The sequence below is a fragment of the Plasmodium gallinaceum genome, assembly GCF_900005855.1.
Source record: "Plasmodium gallinaceum strain 8A genome assembly, contig: PGAL8A_v1_119, whole genome shotgun sequence".
Classification (NCBI taxonomy): domain Eukaryota; phylum Apicomplexa; class Aconoidasida; order Haemosporida; family Plasmodiidae; genus Plasmodium; species Plasmodium gallinaceum.
The window spans coordinates 712,973-734,623 of record NW_021628276.1 but is presented as its reverse complement, the minus strand read 5'-3'; the positions used below and the strand labels follow the sequence as shown (position 1 = coordinate 734,623).

At 18.7% G+C, this 21,651-nt stretch overlaps 6 protein-coding genes across 6 annotated transcripts; 3 read left to right on the top strand and 3 right to left on the bottom strand.

Moving 5' to 3' along the window:
• Positions 1-1,937: 1,937 nt before the first annotated feature.
• PGAL8A_00432000 (PPPDE peptidase, putative) lies at positions 1,938-3,027 on the top strand (the record flags this gene model as incomplete). The annotated part of the gene is made up of 2 exons (XM_028673051.1): positions 1,938-2,004; positions 2,354-3,027. The coding sequence occupies 2 exons, from the start codon at positions 1,938-1,940 to the stop codon at positions 3,025-3,027; spliced, it is 741 nt and encodes a 246-aa protein (XP_028529543.1).
• A 1,157-nt stretch (positions 3,028-4,184) lies between these two features.
• Positions 4,185-6,328, bottom strand: PGAL8A_00431900 (DnaJ protein, putative; the record flags this gene model as incomplete). The annotated part of the gene is made up of 5 exons (XM_028673050.1): positions 4,185-4,847; positions 5,043-5,161; positions 5,286-5,403; positions 5,520-5,674; positions 6,238-6,328. The coding sequence occupies 5 exons, from the start codon at positions 6,326-6,328 to the stop codon at positions 4,185-4,187; spliced, it is 1,146 nt and encodes a 381-aa protein (XP_028529542.1).
• Positions 6,329-9,034: 2,706 nt separating this feature from the next.
• Positions 9,035-10,548, top strand: PGAL8A_00431800 (nucleosome assembly protein, putative; the record flags this gene model as incomplete). Its single annotated transcript, XM_028673049.1, has 3 exons — positions 9,035-9,090; positions 9,421-9,473; positions 9,824-10,548. The coding sequence occupies 3 exons, from the start codon at positions 9,035-9,037 to the stop codon at positions 10,546-10,548; spliced, it is 834 nt and encodes a 277-aa protein (XP_028529541.1).
• Positions 10,549-10,971: 423 nt separating this feature from the next.
• PGAL8A_00431700 (gamma-glutamylcysteine synthetase, putative) lies at positions 10,972-13,938 on the bottom strand (the record flags this gene model as incomplete). Its single annotated transcript, XM_028673048.1, has 1 exon — positions 10,972-13,938. One exon carries the CDS (start codon positions 13,936-13,938, stop codon positions 10,972-10,974), a length of 2,967 nt encoding a protein of 988 aa, XP_028529540.1.
• A 2,299-nt stretch (positions 13,939-16,237) lies between these two features.
• Positions 16,238-17,710, top strand: PGAL8A_00431600 (dihydrouridine synthase, putative; the record flags this gene model as incomplete). The annotated part of the gene is made up of 1 exon (XM_028673047.1): positions 16,238-17,710. One exon carries the CDS (start codon positions 16,238-16,240, stop codon positions 17,708-17,710), a length of 1,473 nt encoding a protein of 490 aa, XP_028529539.1.
• A 423-nt stretch (positions 17,711-18,133) lies between these two features.
• Positions 18,134-20,165, bottom strand: PGAL8A_00431500 (conserved Plasmodium protein, unknown function; the record flags this gene model as incomplete). The annotated part of the gene is made up of 4 exons (XM_028673046.1): positions 18,134-18,197; positions 18,333-18,412; positions 18,516-18,624; positions 18,994-20,165. 4 exons carry the CDS (start codon positions 20,163-20,165, stop codon positions 18,134-18,136), a joined length of 1,425 nt encoding a protein of 474 aa, XP_028529538.1.
• Positions 20,166-21,651: the final 1,486 nt, after the last annotated feature.

The following is a 21,651-nucleotide window of genomic DNA, read 5'->3' as shown; positions in this document are numbered from 1 at the left end:
TTCACCTTACCAAAAAAAAAAAAAAAAAAAAAAAAAAGTATATACTATATATGCGTTTTTACACATGGAGAGCTGTAAATTAAAGAATTCTTTAAGAGCAGTTTGTATGATAAAAAGCTTATATTTTATCTTGTTTAATAGAAAGTACAATAATTGTGTTTTAATTTTAAATATAAATTTAAAAAAAAAAAAAATGATGGCGTAGGACAAATAGTTCTCTTTTATTCTATAGTAAAAATTAAAATAATTTTATGACGAGAAATAAAAGCTAACAAGCGATAATACTTAAGTTTTTTTCAACAATAAAATTTTACAGTATAAAATATAAATTATAAATTCACTTCATATATCAAATATATAAAAAAAAAAAAAAAATAAAAAGCTTTTAGCGAATATATAAAATATGTCATATTAATAAAAAGTAAATAGCATTTGTATTCTATTTTAGCAATTTAAAAATTTACAACACATTTTATAATTTATTAAAAAAAAATTAAAAAAAATAACTTAATCTTTTTTTTAAATTTCATTAAAGAAAAGTAATCAGGAAGAATATTCTTCTTGTTTTATGTAATGCTAAATAGCCATGATAATATAATTTACGAATACCTTTAAGTTAAATTCCTATATCACTTATTTATTATTTCTAATTTTTATAATTGTATTTGATTTTTTGATAACCTTGTGACAATATTTAGTTATAACATGAAAATAGAACTTTTAAGTTTATAGATAACGTTTTAAGAAAATTTTTCTTTTTTCATTTTTACCTTTATTGACAAAAAAATTATCCTTAAATATTAATAATCATATACCTTTTAAGATCATTTTCTTTCAGTTGAAGTTTTTGTTTTAGTATTAATTTTTAATTATATCATGATTTAAATATTTTTTCGAATTTTAATATAATAATTTTTTCGTAACATGTGAAAATAAAATAAAAAATAAAAATCTATCAAATAAAATTTCGTAATCTTTTTTATTTAATAATGATTCCCCTTTATTTCTTATAATTTAAATTAATATATAAACTTTTTGTAGAAAATTTATTAGAATTAAAAAAAAATTATTTTTAATGATCTCTTATATATATATTTATATATTCAGAAAATATTAACAAGAAAGATAATAACAAATAAAAAGAAAAATTTCCTAATTTACAGTTGCGTGTGTGTAAAATTTTTTTTATAATATTTAAAATATATTAGGAAAATAGAGTAAAATGAAAAAATAAAGACATAAAAAATTTTTTTCATTAAAAAAGTTTCATTTTAAGAGAAAAAATAATGAAAAAAATAATTTCCTCTTTAAATAAAGGTACATTCATAAATATACATATATATATATATATATATATATAATGTAATATTTTTTCATATATATTATAAAAAATTGAAAATTTAATATGTACAACATAAAAATATAGTAACTATATTTATATAACTAGTTACTATAAAAATATAAAATTTTTTTTTTTTTTTAACTGCTATTTAACTTAGAAAAAGTCTATATAGCTAGTAAATATATACTAGAACATAAAAAAAAAAAAAAAAAAAAAAAAAAAAAAGGAAAAAAAAANAAAATTTTTTTTTTTTTTTAACTGCTATTTAACTTAGAAAAAGTCTATATAGCTAGTAAATATATACTAGAACATAAAAAAAAAAAAAAAAAAAAAAGGAAAAAAAAATAATTGGATTATATTAAATTAAAAACTTATATATTTGTAAATTTATTTCTTTTTAATTTCTTGAGTTTTACCTTAGATATTTTATTAATACTTTCAAAGAGAGTATAAAAATTTTGCGTAATAAGAAATATATTATAATTTTGTTTTTTTTTTTTTTTTGAATTTTATTAACATTGTTAAAATAATAAATCATATTATATATTTTAAATAAGTATAAAATATAAAAATATTTTGATGTTAATCATAATAAATGAATATCTTTTTACATACATACACCCTAAATGTTCCTTTTTTTTTGAAAAATGTTCGTCACACAGGTAAACATTTAAAATTGTAAATTATTTTTTTAAAATAAAGAAAATATATTTTACTTATATATAAAAAGAAATAAACATACAAAAACGTGTAAATACATAAGTGTTGTATTTTTAAATATTGTTTTTAACAAATTGTTGGAATATTGTGTTATAATATTCACAATAGTTAAACGAAATATATATATACAAAAGATAAATTAATGTACTTCTTTTTAATTAATGTATAAACATATAACTATTATTAGTCTAATTATATTTTCCTAAGATGAAATATATTCTTAATATATTTTACAAATACTTTTAAATATATATATATATATATATATGCATATATATTTTTTTTTTAAAGGAATTGAGGTGTTTGGTAAAGAATACACGTTTTCAATGGCAGGAATAATAACCTGTAAACCAAAAAAATCAACAATAGGGAAATATTCCAAAAGCTATGAATTATCTTATATGCAATTAACTTATTCTCAATTTTCAGAAATTTTAAATGCTCTTGGAAAAATATACAGGCCAAACACATATAATTTTATTTACAAAAATTGTAATCATTTTTGTGATGATTTATTTGAATTGTTGAGTGGGAAAAGATTATTTCATAGATTCATGTTTTATTCCAGATTGGGTAAATTAGTTGGAAATTTTAAAAATGTCGCATTATGCGGATATATTAACACTGTGGAATTTTCAAGTAATGATAAAACTCTCTATATATATGCTTTAAACCTATCTAAATCAATACTCAAACGAAATAAAAAACTTAAAAATTCTGAAGGAATATTATATATAAAGGACAAAAACGCTAATTATTATGAGAGATGTAACAGCACCTTTCATATTATTCCATATTCAAATTATGAAAATGATACTTGTAATAAACAAATTGCATATTACAAAGATTACATAATAAATGAAACAATAAAATGCTTAAATAATGAAGTAGGCAAGTATATTCACCAACCTCAATTAAAAAGTATATATTCATTTAGTACGACTGGAACATCTTCATTAACATGAAAATATATAAAACTGGAAATATTTGATGGTAAAATTAAATAATATATGATAAATTTATACAAATACTTCAAAATATAAGTTGAAAAGATGTATCGTCTAAATTATATGCCTTCATTATAAAATTAAAAAAAAAATTTATTAGATAAAAGTATTAATTTTTTTATATCTTTAAAAAAAGATATATATTTGTTTAATATTTCAACTAAAATATAAAACATAATGCTTCATATGTTCTAAAATTAATGTTTAAAACATGAAGACTGTTATTTTGTTCTCTCTTTTCTTTGATCTTTATTTTTCTTAAAAAGAAATTAAGGAAATTTTTTTTTGAATTATTTTTTCCTTATAATGTTCAAGAATTATTTGTGTTATTTAAATAGCATCATCTTAAACATAATTTATTTTATATTTATTCATATATACTTTCATATTAATTATTTTTAAATTTTAGTTATATAATTTAAAATAACTCTACATAATATTACAAGGCACATTAATGTTCCCATTTTTTCTGTAAATATAATTGCCATTTTATTTTTATTTATAATTTTTATATGTTTAAATATAATATATTTTAATTCATTTTAAGGCTTTAATGCTCATTTTAATTTTTTTTAATCTTAAAAATAAACTTATGCGTGCGCATTGGACAATTTATACGAAACCTATAGTGTCTTTATGTATTATTTTTGCTATATATATATATATAGGTACAATCTATATCACGAAGTAATAAAAAAAGAATAAAATAATGAATATTTTTGAAAATAGTTAATATAGGAATTTCATTTTTTCATTAAAATATTAGAAAGGATATAGTTGTAAATATGGATAAAAAAAAAAAAAAAAAAGAATTTACAAATAAAGGAGTTACATTGTTTTTGTTTTTTTAAATTATTACTTTTTTTAAAATCTTCAACAAAAAATTAAAGAAGCTATATTTATGTATGTTTTTAAATAAAAAGTGTAAATAAAATACTTAATAAAATTAAATGACTTTTAATAATATTCAGTATATTTTCATTTAATATATATATTTTTTTTAAAAATAAGTTTTATTATATGTGATACATATTTGAAATGGCTTGAATAATTCATAATTATTTCTAGAAATTTTCAATTATTCAAAATATATAAAAAAATAAAATTTTTTATTTTTACTTTGATGTTAACCATATATAAACGAATATAATTCCAAATATCATTTGTAAGGAGAAAAATTCAAACCACGATTTTTTTTTATTTTTATCTTTAGAACTTTTATTTTTCATTAATTCAAAGCATTTTTCCAATAAATTCATCTGCTGCGAATCAAGGGTTAATGAAAATTTTTGTATGTTATCCAACAATTTTGAATCAATAACTTCATCTTTTGAACTTTTTTTCCCACTATTTTCTGTATCATACTTATTTACATTTTCTAAATTTTCATTTCCTATTTTTGAAGCATCTTTTAAATTTAATGTGGAAGATAATTCATTTTTTCTTATATGCTGTAATTTTGAAATTATATCAGTTCCATGTTTTTTTAAATAATTTGTTGATTCAATAACATCATTAGATCTCTCAACAATAATTCTATTGGTTGATAAAATAGAGCGCATTAAAAATATCATTGTAGCATTTTTGTCTGTATAAATATGAGCAGATGCACATATGCTAATAAAGAATACAATAGGAAATAACATCCTAAGTAATTTTATTTTTTCATATGGTAATAAATATCCCAAAAATGGAAGCCAATCAAATGTTGTGTCATCTTCTATAAATCGAAATTGTAGCTCAAAACAAAAGCTAGCTATATTATAAACTAAAAATATCTTGAAAATTAAAAAAAATATGTATTAAAATTATTAAATATGGAATTCATATAAATTTTTATATATATATAAATACTTATCATAATTTACAATAAAACATATAAATATATGTTTTTAATAATATATTTTTTTACAATAAAAAAATAAAAAAAATTATTTTGGGATTTTTTTCTTTATGAATGAATGCATTTTTACCTGTCTTGAAAATTCTAATTTCTTCGGATAGGATAAAAAATATCCTATAATGAAAAACATAGTATGCTGAACTAATGAAAGACATATTAATAAGGTAGCAGTATTATCATCTACTTCTCCTGTATTTCGAAGAAAAAAAAAAAAAATTTAGAATGAATTATATAAAAAAAGCTATTAATATATATAAAGTAATAAACAAATCTAAATATGAGGAAAATAAATTATATGAGAAAATTTTCATACCATTTTTGTAATCCCCAAATCTATTATAATTGCTTCTTCTAACATCATCGGTTAAAATGTCATAAGCCAGTTTTAATTTTATAAATGAAGAGTCTGCATATTCATCAGGGTTTTTATCCTGAAAAAAAAATAAATAATATAAATATAAATTTATACACTTTTATTATTCATTTATTATTTCTATTATTTTTTAATATATATATATGTATATTTTAAATATTTTCTTAATCTAACAGGATGGTAAACTTTAGCTGCTTGTCTATATGCTGTTTGTATTTCTTGCTTTGTTGCATTTGGTGTTACACTTAAATAAGTGTAATAATTTTCTCTCTTCCATGGTATTCCCTTATATAATAAAAAAGACAAAATTAATATATAGATGGCATATTCTAATGGAAAAAAAAAAAAAAAAAAAAAATTTTAAATATTACTTTCTTTTAATATAATATAAATTTAAAACTACTAAACCAATAAACATATGTATACATTAAATATGTATATGAATAGTTATTTTTCTAAATTTTAATTATTAAAATATTAAGTGTTATTATTAAAACAAAAATGTATTCCCTTATGTAAAAAAAAAAAAAAAACAAACTATTATTTTCAAGATCTTATAAAAGCACAAAATAGTATATACATATGTTATTTTGAGAATTAAATAAAAAAATTTATATATATCCTCTAAAATAGATAATTAAAAAGAGGAGTTAATATATTTACAAATAAAAAGCAATAAAAAAAAGTTATCTAATATTTAACAATTAGTATAATAGTCAAATTTAATCATATATCTAATTTTAAAATAATCAGGTTCATCTTTGAAAAAAATAGTAATGTAATAAAAAAAAAATACGTAATAAGAAATATATATAAAGAAATTTTTTTTTAAAAACAGCATATCATGTAAAAGGATAAAAAAAATCTATGAATATATAAGCAAAATTCTAACTTAATTTATGAAGAAATTTTAATTTATCACTATTGACTAGAGAAACGCCAAAAGCAGCTATAATAACTTGAAAAATTATATCGTTCAACATTTCTAATAGAAAATAAATTGCCTGCAATAATGTATATATATATTAATAACTAAAACTTTAAATTTATTTCAAAATTAATTATTAATTTATTTTAATTTTTCTTTCATTATGCAAATCACATGAAATAATTTTGCATTTTTTTAAAAAATATAAAAAATATAAAATTTGTTGATACTTTATTCTTTTATATATATCATACATATATATATATATATATATATATATATATATATTTTTTTTTTTTTTTAATTTTTTTTGCTCCTAAATTTGCATGTTTTATTTGGTTGTACAATTATTTTGCTTTTTTACAGTGTAAAATAAGGGTTGAATTTTTCTGATAAGATATTAAAAAATTATATTTTAAAATAAAACACAATTAATATGCACAATTATAATGATTTAAATAGCTATAATAAAATATTGTAAAGAAGATGAAGAATATATTTTAAAAATATTGCTTTAATACGTATGAAGAAGTTCTGAGCATTTTATTATTTAAATAATAGTAAAAATAAATAGGAAAGTCAAAGAAGATATTAAAAAAAATTGAAATATTAACAAACTTCATGGATACTTTAAAATAAAAGTTCTTATAAATATATAATAAAAATCATTTATAATTTACTTATATTTTTTTTTTTTTTTTTGCAATTCGAAAGTTCTAGCAGTAAGAATACAGATAATTAAATATCACAAAAGAAAATTTTTAATTTGATACTTTTATATATAATATTCATAACTTCAATATATTTTTTTTGTGTGGCATTTTTTTGTAATGAGTTTTTATTGTGTGTAGAATTTTTATTAGAAATTGTTACATATATTATTTATTCAAGTATAATAGATTACAATAAATGAATAAAAAGTAGTATTGCCAAAAGACGATAATTCTATGGCATACAATTTATGATATTTTTAGATTTAGTATTAGCATTAGAACTTCATTTTTTTTTTAATTTTCTATAATAAACAGTATAAATATACTTATTTTACTTTTCCTTAAAAGTTTAATTTAAACTAGTTAGTAAAATACTCTTTCAGCTAGAGAGAATTTGAAATTTTTATGTAGTTTTAAATCATCATTACAGAAAAATAATTATATATATATAATATGTAAGTATATATTTAGATATAAAAAAATATATATGAAATTAAAGTTTTTGATATCTTTATGACGATCAAATTTTTTCTAAAAAGAAATGCGTAATGATAATTGTGTTCCATTATATTGTACACAAGTACTTCTCTATTTAAATAATTTAACTTAATGAATATAAAATTTTAACATCTTAGCTTTGTTTTTTTTATTTAAAAATTTTCTTTAATTTTAAAATAAGACGCCAGCTAAAGAAAAACATAAGAAAGTTTTTTTTTTTTTTTTTTTTTCTATAATACAAAAATTAGCTATACGAAATTTCATAGGTGGAGAGAGAAAAAAAAAGAAAAAGAAATTTTAATATAATATAATTTAGAAAAGTAAAAAAAAAATTAATTTCCTTTTTACAAACTTACTTTATTTTAATATTAAAATATATAAATACAAATAACAAAAAGTTGATATTTTAAGAAAAAAAAAATATATATATATATCTATTTAAAGTTTGCAGAATACTTTCAAAACGATAAAAAATTTAATTATTCATTTTTGTAATTCAAAAATCATTAAATTATGTGTGTATTAAGAAAAATAAAAAAAAGGAAGAAAAAGATAATTAATTATAATAAATTCTTTTAGGATGCCATTAAGTTTAAAAAGTTAAGAATTACCATATAAAAAAATAAAAGGTTATGAAAAAAAACTTGTAGTTAATACTTGTAAAATTATTTTATACGAGATACATATATTTATTTTTCTTAACATATAGAAGTGTGAATATAATAATATTATATATATTTTAAATTATTATTTCTGGTAGAAAATACATTTATTAGCTGGAATTAACTAAAATATAAAAATTTTAAATGAAATTTCTGTTTCATTTATAATTTTAAAACAGTAATTTTGCTTATTTAAATTATACATATAAAATATAATAAAAGAAAAAAAAAATTTTAAATAAAGTTTATAAAAAAATAATATATTTTAGCTAAATTTTAGTAGAGGTTTTCGTTTGATAAATATTTTAAAGCGTAAACATAAATTTTTCACATCAAATCGAAAAAAAAAAAAAAAAAAAAAATATAAATAATTATATTTTGTTATTATTTTTTAAAAATTAAAAGAAAATATAAAGTATAGATTACAAAATTAAAAGTATTTCTATTTACAAAATATGTATAAATAAAAAACACCTTATACATGCAAAATTAATAAAATAAAAATTAATATTAATTATACTAATGCAAAATAGTACATAAAGAACTCTATTTTTTTTTTAATTCATAAAATATATTTGCACTATATTTTTTTTTTTAATATATTATATTTGCTGCTATTTATTTATATATATTATTAACATTACTAATTTTATTTTAATTTTATTATAGCTTTTTTTTTATTATAATATTTTTGAATATATAATTATATAAATTTATTTTTCATTAATTTTTTTTTTATCAATGAATCTTTTATTTTATATCTATTAATATTAAGAAAAATAAAAATTATCTTTTTCCTTTTAAATTTAATAATTTAAAGATCATTGTAATTAACGCATTTTTTTTAATTTTTCATATTTTAATCATATCAATATAAAATAATTAAAAATGAAAAGAGATCGCTCAGAGAATTCAGCAGAAAATACAACAGATCCCAAACATACGTAAGATAGATTATCTTTAAGAATATAAAATTTATATATTTACTTTAAAATTCATACATGTTACATTTCAAAGAGAAATTAATTGAAAGTGTATTATTTTTATTTATAATATGAATTCGTTTGGAATTTCAATTAAATATAAAGAATTATTAAAAAAAAGCAAATCTTAATTAGTATATACTAATATTATCATTATAACTATATTTTATTTATATACATATATATATATATATTCGCTAATATATCCATACATATATGTACAAATACATTTATATATATTATATATATATATATATATTTTTTTTTTTTTTTTTTATCATTTTTATACAGTAAAATTGATAATGATGACCCATTAGTACCATATATGAAAGATTTTGAAGATAGTAATATTATATAAGAGAAAAAAAAATTTAACTAAAATAATTTTATCAAATAAACACTATATATAGTATTTTATTATAAATTTTAATTTGTATTAATTACAAATAATAAATAAATATATATGTATACTTAATGAATATAAACTTATAAAATTTTATCCTACATTAAATGCTTAAACATATAATATATGAAACAAAATATAAAAAAAAAAAAAAAAAAAAAAAAAAAAAAAGCATGAACAATTAAGAATTAAATAAACTAATATTTATAAAAATAAAAATTACGAAAAATGAAATACGTAAATAAATAAAAAACATATTATTCCTTTTTTTTTTTTTTTTTTTTCGTATAGTTCAAAAAGATATCGAACAGCTAGATATAAAATGTGCACATGAACAGATGAATATACAGAAGCAGTATGATGAAAAAAAAAAGCCTTTGTTTGAAAAAAGAGAAGAAATTATTGGAAAGGTTCCAGGATTTTGGGCTAATACATTAAGAAAACATCCAGCTTTAAGTGACATAGTACCTGAAGATATTGAAATTTTAAAACATTTAATCAAATTAGACTTAAAAGATAATATGGATAATAATGGATCCTATAAAATAACATTTATTTTTGGTGAAAAAGCAAAAGAATTTATGGAACCATTAACGTTAGTTAAACATGTAACTTTTGATAATAATCAAGAAAAAGTTGTTGAATGTACGCGTATAAAATGGAAAGAAGGAAAAAATCCTATTGCAGCAGTAACAAATAATAGGTCAGACTTAGATAATGAAATACCTAAGTGGTCAATATTTGAATGGTTTACAACTGAAGAATTACAAGATAAACCTGATTTAGGAGAATTAATAAGAAGAGAAATATGGCATAATCCTTTGTCATATTATTTAGGTATTGATGAATTTGAAGATTTTGAAGAAGATTTTGATGAAGAGTTTGATGATGATGATGAAGATGAAGATGAAGATGATGATGATGATGATGATGAAAAAGATGATGATGATGAAGATAAAGATGATGATAGAGATGGCGATGAAGATGATGGAAAAGATGACGATAATGAAGACTAAAAAACAAAAAATAAAAGAAAAAAAAAAAAAATAATAAAAATTAAAAAAAAAAAAAAGAAAGAAAAAAAATATTAAAAGAAAATAAAATAAACTTTTTTTTTTTTTTCATTTTACTTATGTTTACTTATTATATATTCATTTTATGCACATGAAATTTTTTAGGATTTAAGAAATTAATATTTATGCCCCTTAATTTTTTATTGAAAAATTAAATTTTAAAAAGAAAAAAAAATTTTCCTTTTCAAGCAATTACGCAAAATTAAAAAATTAAAAAAAATAAATAAATAAAAATGGTGAATTTTAAATAGGTTTTTTACATAATTTTATTTTTATTATTTTAAATGTTATTAACAATCAATAAGCTTAATAATCAATAAAAACGTTACAGTGTAGTGTTATTGTAAAAAATAAAATAAAAAAAAATTATGCACTTAACTGGTATAGCTTTTTTCCAAATTCCAATGTGTTGTCTGTTGACTCTTCATAATTTGTGCGCTTTGTACATGTGTAATAATCTTTATCTTGCTTAATAACTTCACTAAGAAGTAAATATTGTGTATAATCTTCCCCTGATATAAATTTGTATGCCAAGGATTTAACATATTGGCTTTCATTTATTTGCCGCAAATCGCTTTTAATTCTTTCTTTGTATGGGTCAACAAAAACTCCTAATAGTTCTTGTGGGATTATTAATCCCTTTCCTATATCTGCTATTAATTTGCATACGTCATAATTTATTTTACTATTGATATAAGAGTTTTTTTCATAAGATGGATGATTTAAAATAAAATTTCTTAAGTAAGCAGCACCTGTAGATATTTTTCCATTACATCTCAATTTTATAAATTCAATATATTCATCTATTTTATTTTTCGCAGATTGGCTCAATGTTCCTTCCTTAAATTTTTTTTCAATGTACTTTGAACACAAAAAAAAAATTCCATTCTTTTCATTAAAAAAAATGTCATAGATGCTTTTTTCTTCAATTTCATTATCAGTTGTATAATAATTTAAATTTTTGCGAAAATAAAATTTTTCCTTTATTATAGCATCTCTGTGAGCAGACCTATACAAATTTTCTTCCAACAAGGACATTGGTATATATAAATTTAACCTTTCTTCTAAGATAAATTTCGATAAAACCATAATTAATGTAACAACGGAAGAATTTTCAAAATCAGTAATTTGAATATCTGGTGTTCTAAATTCTACCCTCCACCCAATAGAACTTGGTCCATTAAAATGATTGTCAAGGATTGGTGGAGGTTTAAATCTAACACTATTCCAGTTAGTGCTTTGAAAATTTTCAAAATGCTGATGTGATGACAATACTTTTTCTTCATAATCTTCTAAGAAATCAAAATTATCACTTAAATAAATATCGTGCATACTACTTTCTTTACTTTTATTTTTAGATGTATTAGTATCTTTCTCTTCTTCCTTAAATATGTTACTCTTGTTAAACTCTTTAATTTTTTTTTCAATGGATAGAATATCACTTTCATTATATGACCCTTTAAAAACAACAATTGGATCTCTTACAAATAGAGACGATATATGCCTAGCTAAATAATCATCAACGTTTTCTTTTCTTAACTTGTCATAAATATTTTTATCAAGGACTATATCAATGTCATTGTAAAAATAGTAATTGCTTTTCAAAGGTAATTCATTAGATATATATAATGATATTCCTGAGTATCTTGGTTTTGATATATAAGATAATTCATCTTCTGTTCTACAATCAACACTATTTGAAATAACTCTCCATCTTGTATCAGTTTCTGTAAGAAATCCTCCCAGATATGGTGTAGAAGCAGTTAATGCTAAAAAAAGAGGTGCAATAACAGCTAGTTGGTCATATAAATATCTCGCATCATCTATAGTTGGAAAAGACATCGTTATTTGTTGACAGCACATACTCATTCCAAAGAACATGGCATCCAAATATATATAATTTTTAACTGGATTTTTTGATTTTTCAGAATATTCTTCAATAAATTTCCTATCATAAACATATATATAATCCTCTTCATCATCTAAATTACTAAATAGGCTATTTTTTATGACTGTGTCCATTAGATTTTCTTCTTTATTTTTTAAGTAGTTTACACTTTCTCGTTCTATTTCTATATTATCTTTATATAGTTTTATATCACTTTGGTTAGCTATATCAACTGTATTTTTAGATGCGTTTATTTTTTTTTCATTATTCTTAGAATTTTTTATATTGTTCATTGACTTATTCCAAATTAAATGATCATCTAAAATATATTTTTTTTTTATTTTCTTAAAAAGTCTTTTATCATTTTTATCAAGTGATAAATCCCAATGTTTCAAATTTTCCGTATATATATCTTTATATATAGGATTAAAAGATATAACTTTTGTTCCCCTTCTTTCTCTAATATTTTTTGTTAGAGTAATATATCTAGCATGTGGACTTATAACCATATCTGATATTAAACAACTTTTACTATATGGCCTTATATTTTCTGGTTTAAATAGTTCGCAATCAAATGATAAATTTCCTTTTATTGTATTCATAAACATATCATGTTCATTATCTTTTCCCTCTTCTTTTTCAATTTTTTGTTCTTGTTTTATTCCTCCTACTTCTGTCCCATCACCCTCTTCACCATAAATATCTTGTAATAAAAGTTCATCACTTTTTTGAAATGTTATATCAGAGTTTACAAAATTAACTGATTTAATTTCTTCCATTTCATTTGTAATAGCATCAATAATAGAATTTTTATCTTCATTTAAGGAATTAACTGCTTTTGTGCATTCAATATAATTTTTTTCATTTTTTTTTGAGTTAAGATTTTCTATAATTGATGTTTCTATAGATTCTACTTTACACTTTTCGTTCTTTCTTTTATTATTTTCATAATTTTTTCTTTTAGCCATAAGAAGACTATTATCCAAAAGCACATTTGGAAAGCATGGTAATGTAATTGCTCTAACACCATTTATAGCACTCAGAACATTATTTAATTTACTTCTTCTTATTCTCATGCAATCCTCAACAAATGAAGAAGAATTAATATCAAATTTAAAAGGAACAGATGGAGTTCCCTCAATAGTAAATGAAGAGAATTCAGGAGTCCAATGAGAACCATACTGACAATCTGTAACACTTTCTAAATTCATCATTTCATCGATCAAATCTGAAGCACATAAAAGAGCAGACGATTCTTTTAAAGTTTCATCATTTTTTATAATAATATATTCTATTTCATCACCAAACATTATGTTTTTATCCACTCTATCCTTGTTGCATTTGTATATATGAACAAATTGCAAAAGACCATATAATCGTATTAAAGATTTTACATGTTGAACTTCTTCCCAACTTAATGGTGTTCCAATTTTGAGGAATCCCATCTTTTTTTTTTATTTTATTTTAAAAATATAAATCATGAATGTTCCAAAATAATAATTTTTTTTTAGTCATTCTATGTATCTATATTTCTGTAATTCTAAAATATTTTTATTTTTCAAATAATAGTTTTTTTATTTTGGCGAATATGGTTATTTTTTTTTTATTTTATTTTATTTTTTTTTTTTGTAGCCTATTTTTATAATTCTCTTTGTTTTTGTTATTTTTAATGTTGTTTATGGATCTTATGGTTTTTTTGGATTCTTTTAAACTTTTATAATTTTTTTTTTTATAATATAATAATACAAATTTAATTTTTGATAAATCAAATAAACTTTGTGAGAATAATGTGCAATACCTTATAAATAAAAAAATGTTAGCAGTAAACAGAATTTAGCAAATTAATAATAAAAATACTAAAAGATAGTAATAAACTTTAATTATTTTATTATATATAAATACAGTGAAAAAAATTAATTTTGGATTTATAACTCCAATAATAAGAGAGTGTATATAATTTTAAAATTTCTTTGAACTATGCTTAGTTAATTCAATTAACACTTTTTAATATCTTGGAAATTATATGAAAATTAATATATAAATAAAACAATGCACATTATTTTTAATAATAAATTTAAAAAAAATAAAGATAAAAAAACAAAAAATATAATTTAAAAAGTTATGCAAATATTCTTGTTAGAGGCACAGAATCAAAAATGTTCGTGCTTATTTTATTTAACAAATAAACGAATTTATTCTTAAGTTTGACATCCATACATAAACAAATTATATATATATATATTACAGTATATATTTTTTTTAATAAAATGATTTGCACATAGAAATAAAATATATATTTCAACTTATTAAAAAAAGAACATACCTATACAGCAATATACTTTAATATTAAAAAAAAATATTTTTAATTTACCAAATAATTAAATGTTAAAAAAAATTTTAATGAATATCTTCCACAATATTTATAGAATTATAATATTCCAATAAATATTTTTTAAATATGTAATGTATAAATATTTTTATTTGGATATATAATAATTACTCAAAATATTATAAAAAAAAAAAATAAAAAAAATGAATTAAATATTCAGATTAAAAAATTGCTCTTTTAAGTTTAAAAATCTTATTAATAAGCCAATAAAATGAAGTATGTTACTTTCGAAAAAAAAAAAATAAAAAAATAGTGTATTTTTTTTTTTTTTTTTTTTTTTTTTTTTTGGATGTAATTTGCACAATATCTTTAAAACAAGTATTTTGAGTTTTTTTCATGAATATTTGCCTTTAAAATTTTTTGAAAGAATGTAATTTTTTTATTCTGTTTCACTTACTTATAATTTTGATTTTATTTCTCTTAAAATTAATGCAAATCATAGAACAAAAATAAATTTTTTTTAAATAAAAACAAATTAGATGAAATAAAAAATGAAATACAAAGAATATAACAATATATATTTAAAAATTTTTTATCTTTTTCAAAAGAAGGTTATATATATAAAAAACTTATTTTATAATATATATAAATTTCATATACGTTGAGGTTTTCTGACTATTAATTTTAGTAACTTTAAATATTTATTAAAATTTAAGAACAATATTACTACAGCTTACTTTTTTTTTTTTTTATATCTTTCAAGTACTTTTTACAATGAAAACATAAAATATATTGAAAAAAAGTAAATTATAAAATTATAATATATAGTTAAAAAAGTTTCTTCATTTAAAAAAATTTATTTAAACCATTTATTATAAAAATTTCATATAAATATGTTTTTAAAATATAAACAAACAATATTTAAAAAAAATGGGATAAATATTTGAAATAAAAAAGCAAGAAAATTCAACATATTTTTTTATTTTTAAGCTTATTAAAAAAAAAACAGTTTAAAGAAAATAAATAAAAACATATGTTTTTTTTGCATCAATCAAAAATTATATAGATAATATCAAAACAAAATGTATGTATAATACTTATTCAAGAAAGATATAAAAAGTTTAAGAAAAAAAAATTTCTATAATTTTTTAAAGCAAATTTAGTACAACATGCTATATTTTTTTGAAACATCTTTTTTTTAAATCTACATGAAAATTTTATTCTTAATATAATGTTATATTAACTTATATACTATTTCGTTTTTTTTAAATTTTTAAAATTTATTTAAAAAATTATGAATTTTTTTTAAATTATGGCTTGTATCATTTCTGGTTAATATAATGAGAAATATAAAGTAAAACTTAAAAAAAAAAAAAAAATGAGAATTTCATGAAATTTTTTTTTTTTAAATTTAAATGCAAGTTAAACTGATAGGATTCATTTTATGTATATATTTTTTGCTTTTAAAAAATCATGGTAAAACTAAATTGAAAAGAAAAACATATACTCTTGTAAGAGTATATATAGAAAAGGTTAAGTTATATAAAAAAAAAAAAAAATTATGGCTAAATATTTCAAAAAAATATATATATTGTTTTAATAAAGTTACTGATTTTACAAAAATAAAAAATAAAAACAATATGTTAACATTAAAAGAAAATAATACAGGAGAAATGTTAAGCTCTTGTGAAAATATTTTTAAATTTGAAAATATAAGCACTTATTTAAATTCATCTTATTGGAAAAATAAAAATGAAGTAATACCTTTTATACAAGTAGCGCCTATGATAAATGTAACTAATAGGCATTTTCGTGCACTTGTAAGAATTTTTACTAAAAAAGCTCAATTGTGGACTGAAATGATAGTTGATAATACACTATTATATAATTTAAATAATTTAGAAGAATACTTAGGTTTCAATGATAATGAACATCCTATAGTTTGTCAGTTAGGAGGATGTGACATAACTTCCATGTCGGAAGCAGCTATTTTAGTTGAACAAGCTGGATACGATGAAATAAATATAAATGTAGGATGTCCAAGTACAAAAGTAGCTAATAAAGGAGCATTTGGTGCATCTTTAATGAAAAAACCAGAACACGTTAGAAACATTGTTTATGAAATTAAAAAAAAAGTTCAAATTCCTGTAACAGTTAAATTAAGAACAGGAGTTGATGATTATGATTCCTTTTCATTTTTAAAATCTTTTATAGAAACGGTATCATCAGCAGGGTGTAATCATTTTATTGTTCATGCAAGAAAAGCTTGGTTAAAAGGCTTAGATCCAAAAAAAAATAGAAAAATACCACCATTAGAATATAAAAAAGTATATGATTTATGTAAGCTTTATCCTAATTTAAAATTTACCTTAAATGGAGGTGTAAAGACTATAGAAGAAGCTACAGCTTTATTAAATGGATATATGCCACAAAATAATGATTTAAATCAAAATAATTATGTTTTTGTTGAAAATTATAACATTAACCCACTAAATGGAGTTATGATAGGTAGAGCATGTATGGAAAATACTACTATTTTATACCAAACAGATAAATTAATTTATAATGAGAAAGTTCCAGATACTGCATATAGTAGAAGAACAGCATTAAATGCATATAAATCATATTTAGAAGAGAATTCTATTTTTTATAATGTAGCTAGTGCATTTGAATTGTTAAAGCCAATTTTGGGTATATTAAAAGGTATGCCAGGCCATAGGCTATTTAGAAACAAATTGGATGTATATATAAGAAATTATGCATCTACACTTCAGTGTTCTGAAATTTTAGAAAAGGCTATGATTGATGTTGATAAAATTGCTCCAGGTTGTTTAGATTTGCCTTTGAATGATTATAAAATGCATCAAGAATACTTAAAAAATTATTAAATAATATATTGTATAAAAAACATTATTTGTGTATGTATATTATTTTTTTAATATACTAGGATAAACTTTTTTGTTTTAAATTTTAAATATTAATAGTGGAATTATTTTAGAAGTGATTATAACCATATTTTTAATTTTGAAATTTCTTTTCTTTTATGAATATATGTATATATTTTTGCTTTAGTTTATGCTCACTTTTCTTAGTGAATTTTGTTTATTTTTAAAAGATAAATTTTTAATTTTTTCTTTTAAAATTACTTTTTTTTAATTTTTAACGTTTTAAACTTATATTATATTATTGATTTTCATATTTTATAAAAGAAATAAAATAAAATTTTTTTTTATACTTTAATTTTAATTATACAAATAATTCACATTTTTAATTTTAAATATGTATTTAGGAAAATGCTATTTTAAATATTTTTAATCTTCATTGACAGACTCTAAAACTTGTTCCAATTCCATAATTATTTCATCCTGTAAAGGCCTACAAATAATATTTAATAATTTTTATATTTTAAACTTAAAGTCTTTTTTATTTATTCATACAGTTATATTATTAACTACGCTAAATATATTTATTTTAATTATTTATATAATATATGCATATAATATATTGTACTTGTTTTTATTTAATTTTGAAACAATGGAATCTTCTCCTTCAATTAAGGCATCTAAAATTATTTTTAATATCTCAGAACACTAAAACATTTAAAAAAAAAATATATTATGAGATTTTACAATAAGAAGATACATTTGTTTTTTTTTTTTCTTTATGTTCATTATTCTCTTTAAACATTCTTACTTGTTTGTTATTATCTATGCACAATTTTAATAACGTTATTATTTCATTTTTATGATTATTCAAAATAGAATATATCATATCAATTCTTTCTTCAATAGGTGACACAGGACTGAATTTTAAAAATTTTAAAATATAAAAAAAAATTTTTGATAATGAATAAAAGATACTATATAATATAAATATATACATAAGTAGAATAAAAATCATTTTCTTGTATATCACTGCAATTACAACTTTACGTAAAAAATAATTAAGATTGTTATAAAAAAATATATATATATATAATGGAATTTGAAACAATACTACATATATATATATATATTTAATTAAATTAAATATGAAATACTATTTAAAGATTTACTGTAAATTAATTAAAACAATTATAAAAAAACTATATTTTTAAAATATAGTTATTAGCCTTTAATTAAAACATAATATATATTTTATACTATTAATTATATAATGAATATATCTTAACCTTATATTATAAGCATATTCGCAAAATAAATTAGGAGGATCTATCTTAAATGGAACATCCATACTCATTAATTCTTTTGTATTTATACGGCGTAAGTTTTTTATATTATTTGCATCCAATAACTCATCTGTTGTAATTTTTTGTTTTTTTACGACCATATTTGCTCTTTTAACTATATCGTTTTTCTTCAATTTTAGATTATTTATAATATTTGAATTTTTATTATTATTAACATCACAACATATTTTATTTATTTTAATATTGCTATTTTCTAAATCTTTTGAATAAGTTTTCTTTAATTCCATGCTCATATTTGTTTTTTTTGATAGAAGGAATTTTTCATTTTTAGTCTTATTTAAAGATGCTTTTTCATCATTTAATTTATTAATTGTTTTTTCAGATGAAAAATTTAATTTATCATTATCATAATCTTCATTTTCATTATTATTGAAATCTATTAATTCTTTTCTCTTTAAATTATTATTATTTATAGAATTTTTAGGAAAATTTTTCATTTCTATTTTAACAGTGTTTTTTAGTAAAGGTTTGTCTTCAGTTATATTTATATTTTTCTTAGAATCTTTAAATGGAGTAACTATTTTGTTTTTTTCAAAACTTTTCATTAAATGTAGTTTATTACTATTATTATTTAGGTTGGAATTATTATAATTACCTTTTGTTGAATGTTCAGAATTTTTTTTGTCATTATCTAAATATCTTGTCCCTACTTTAGTTTTTATGGAACTTAAAGACTTTTTAAATTCCTTAATGTCATTTTTAGGTATTTTAATTGTACTTTTTTTGTTAAAATTATTCCTAATGCTTCTGTTAATAATAAGTTTGTTGTCACATGAACTTTGTTTTATTAATGAAAATTTTTCCATATTTTTTTTTGCATTGTCAGAATTAATGCTAGATTCTTTTCTATTGTTTGATTTTGTTTTGTACATATTTTTAGACCTACCAAAAATTTTGAATTTTCCAAAATTAAATATTGATGTGCTCTTAGTATTTGTATGACTTGAAACGCCATGTTGGGGTACGTCATTTTTATTTCCCTTTTTTATTATTGCTAAAACTTTCTCTTTCCAACCCCTGTCTAGTTTCTTTTTCGAATTATTTAATTTATATTTAAGTAAGGCTTCCCTTTCAGATATATTGTCATTTTTCATTTGAGTAGGAAATTTTTGTAATTTGCATTTATTCTTAATTTAAAAATGGTTATCCTATTTTAAAGACATGTATTCTTGTAGTTAAATTAACCTATCATGAAAATGCTATTTATATAAATTTCATGTATGTATCTAAGGAATAAATGAGAAATGAGCGAATTTTCATTTTATTAAAAATCTATATATTTTAAAAAGTGCAAAAAGAAAAAAAAATAAATAAGAACATAAATTTTAAAAAAGAGAAAATTGTAAATTATTTAAAAAGAAGCTATTAATTTATTTAAATAAAAAAAAAAAAAAAAAATAAACAAAACAGTTATATGAAAAGAAATAAAATATTAAACAAAAAATTAAAAGAATTCAATATATAGATGATTACATTGAAAACATTAAAGTGAATTTGATATTTTAGCATTCTTATTGTAAATTAGAATATTAAAAAAAAAAAAATAAAAATAAGCTGAAGAAAATGGAGAGTGATTAAAAGAACATATCTATTTAATTTGTTTTTTTAAAGGTTAATATAGTACATTTACAACAAATTTACCTTTTAATCATAAATGAGAAAATAAAAAAAAGAAAAAAATAAGAAGTGTTTAAAAAAATATCATTTATTTTCATACTAATTTTTAGTTATATGTGTGTTTATAATTAAAAGAATACTGATTTTAGCAATATTTCATTGAACTCTCAATTTTCTTTTTTTTTTTTAGATAAGATCTGATCACAAAAATAAAATATTATCAAAAATTATATTTTATTTTTTTTTATGACTCAAAAATGTTAAAAGAAAATTTTTTACTTAAAAATTTTTATTTTTATTCATTTAATAAATATGGTATTTTTACTTTTGATTAATATTTAACACATTAATTTCATTCATTTTTTATGAAATAAATTTCTTAAATTTTAGTTGTAAACAGAGATGTGTGCAGAATCACCTTTCTGTGTAGTCAGATTTTTTTTTTTTAAAAACAGCGGTAATGTTTTATTTTTCTGTGGTCCGAATTATAAAAAACAATTAAATTTTAATTAAAATTACTTTTAATATTTTTAATAAATAAACTATTTGAAAATAATTTATTATTTTAATATTTTTATTCACTCATAAGGTATTTTTACATTTCACATTTCATAAATTAACATACTTTTTGTGAAACAAAAAATAATATTTTCACTTTAAAATTGTGTGCAAAATCTCTTTTTTTTGGAAACAGTTATTTTTTTTTTTTCTTTTATTTAATTATAGCTACAAGAATTTAATTTTTTTTTTTTTTTTCATCTTTCTTTTTAACTTAAATAGCTTTTTCTTAAAATTAAATAAATGGAAAAAAAAAAATTATGTAAAAAAATAATTTTGTGATCATGTTTTCAATGAACAAAAGTATTTAGAGAAAAAATATGCTTTTAAGTAAATTACATACCCTCTTGAAGAAACTTATACATATTAATAACAATATAAGAAAAAAAAAAAAAATTAGATTAA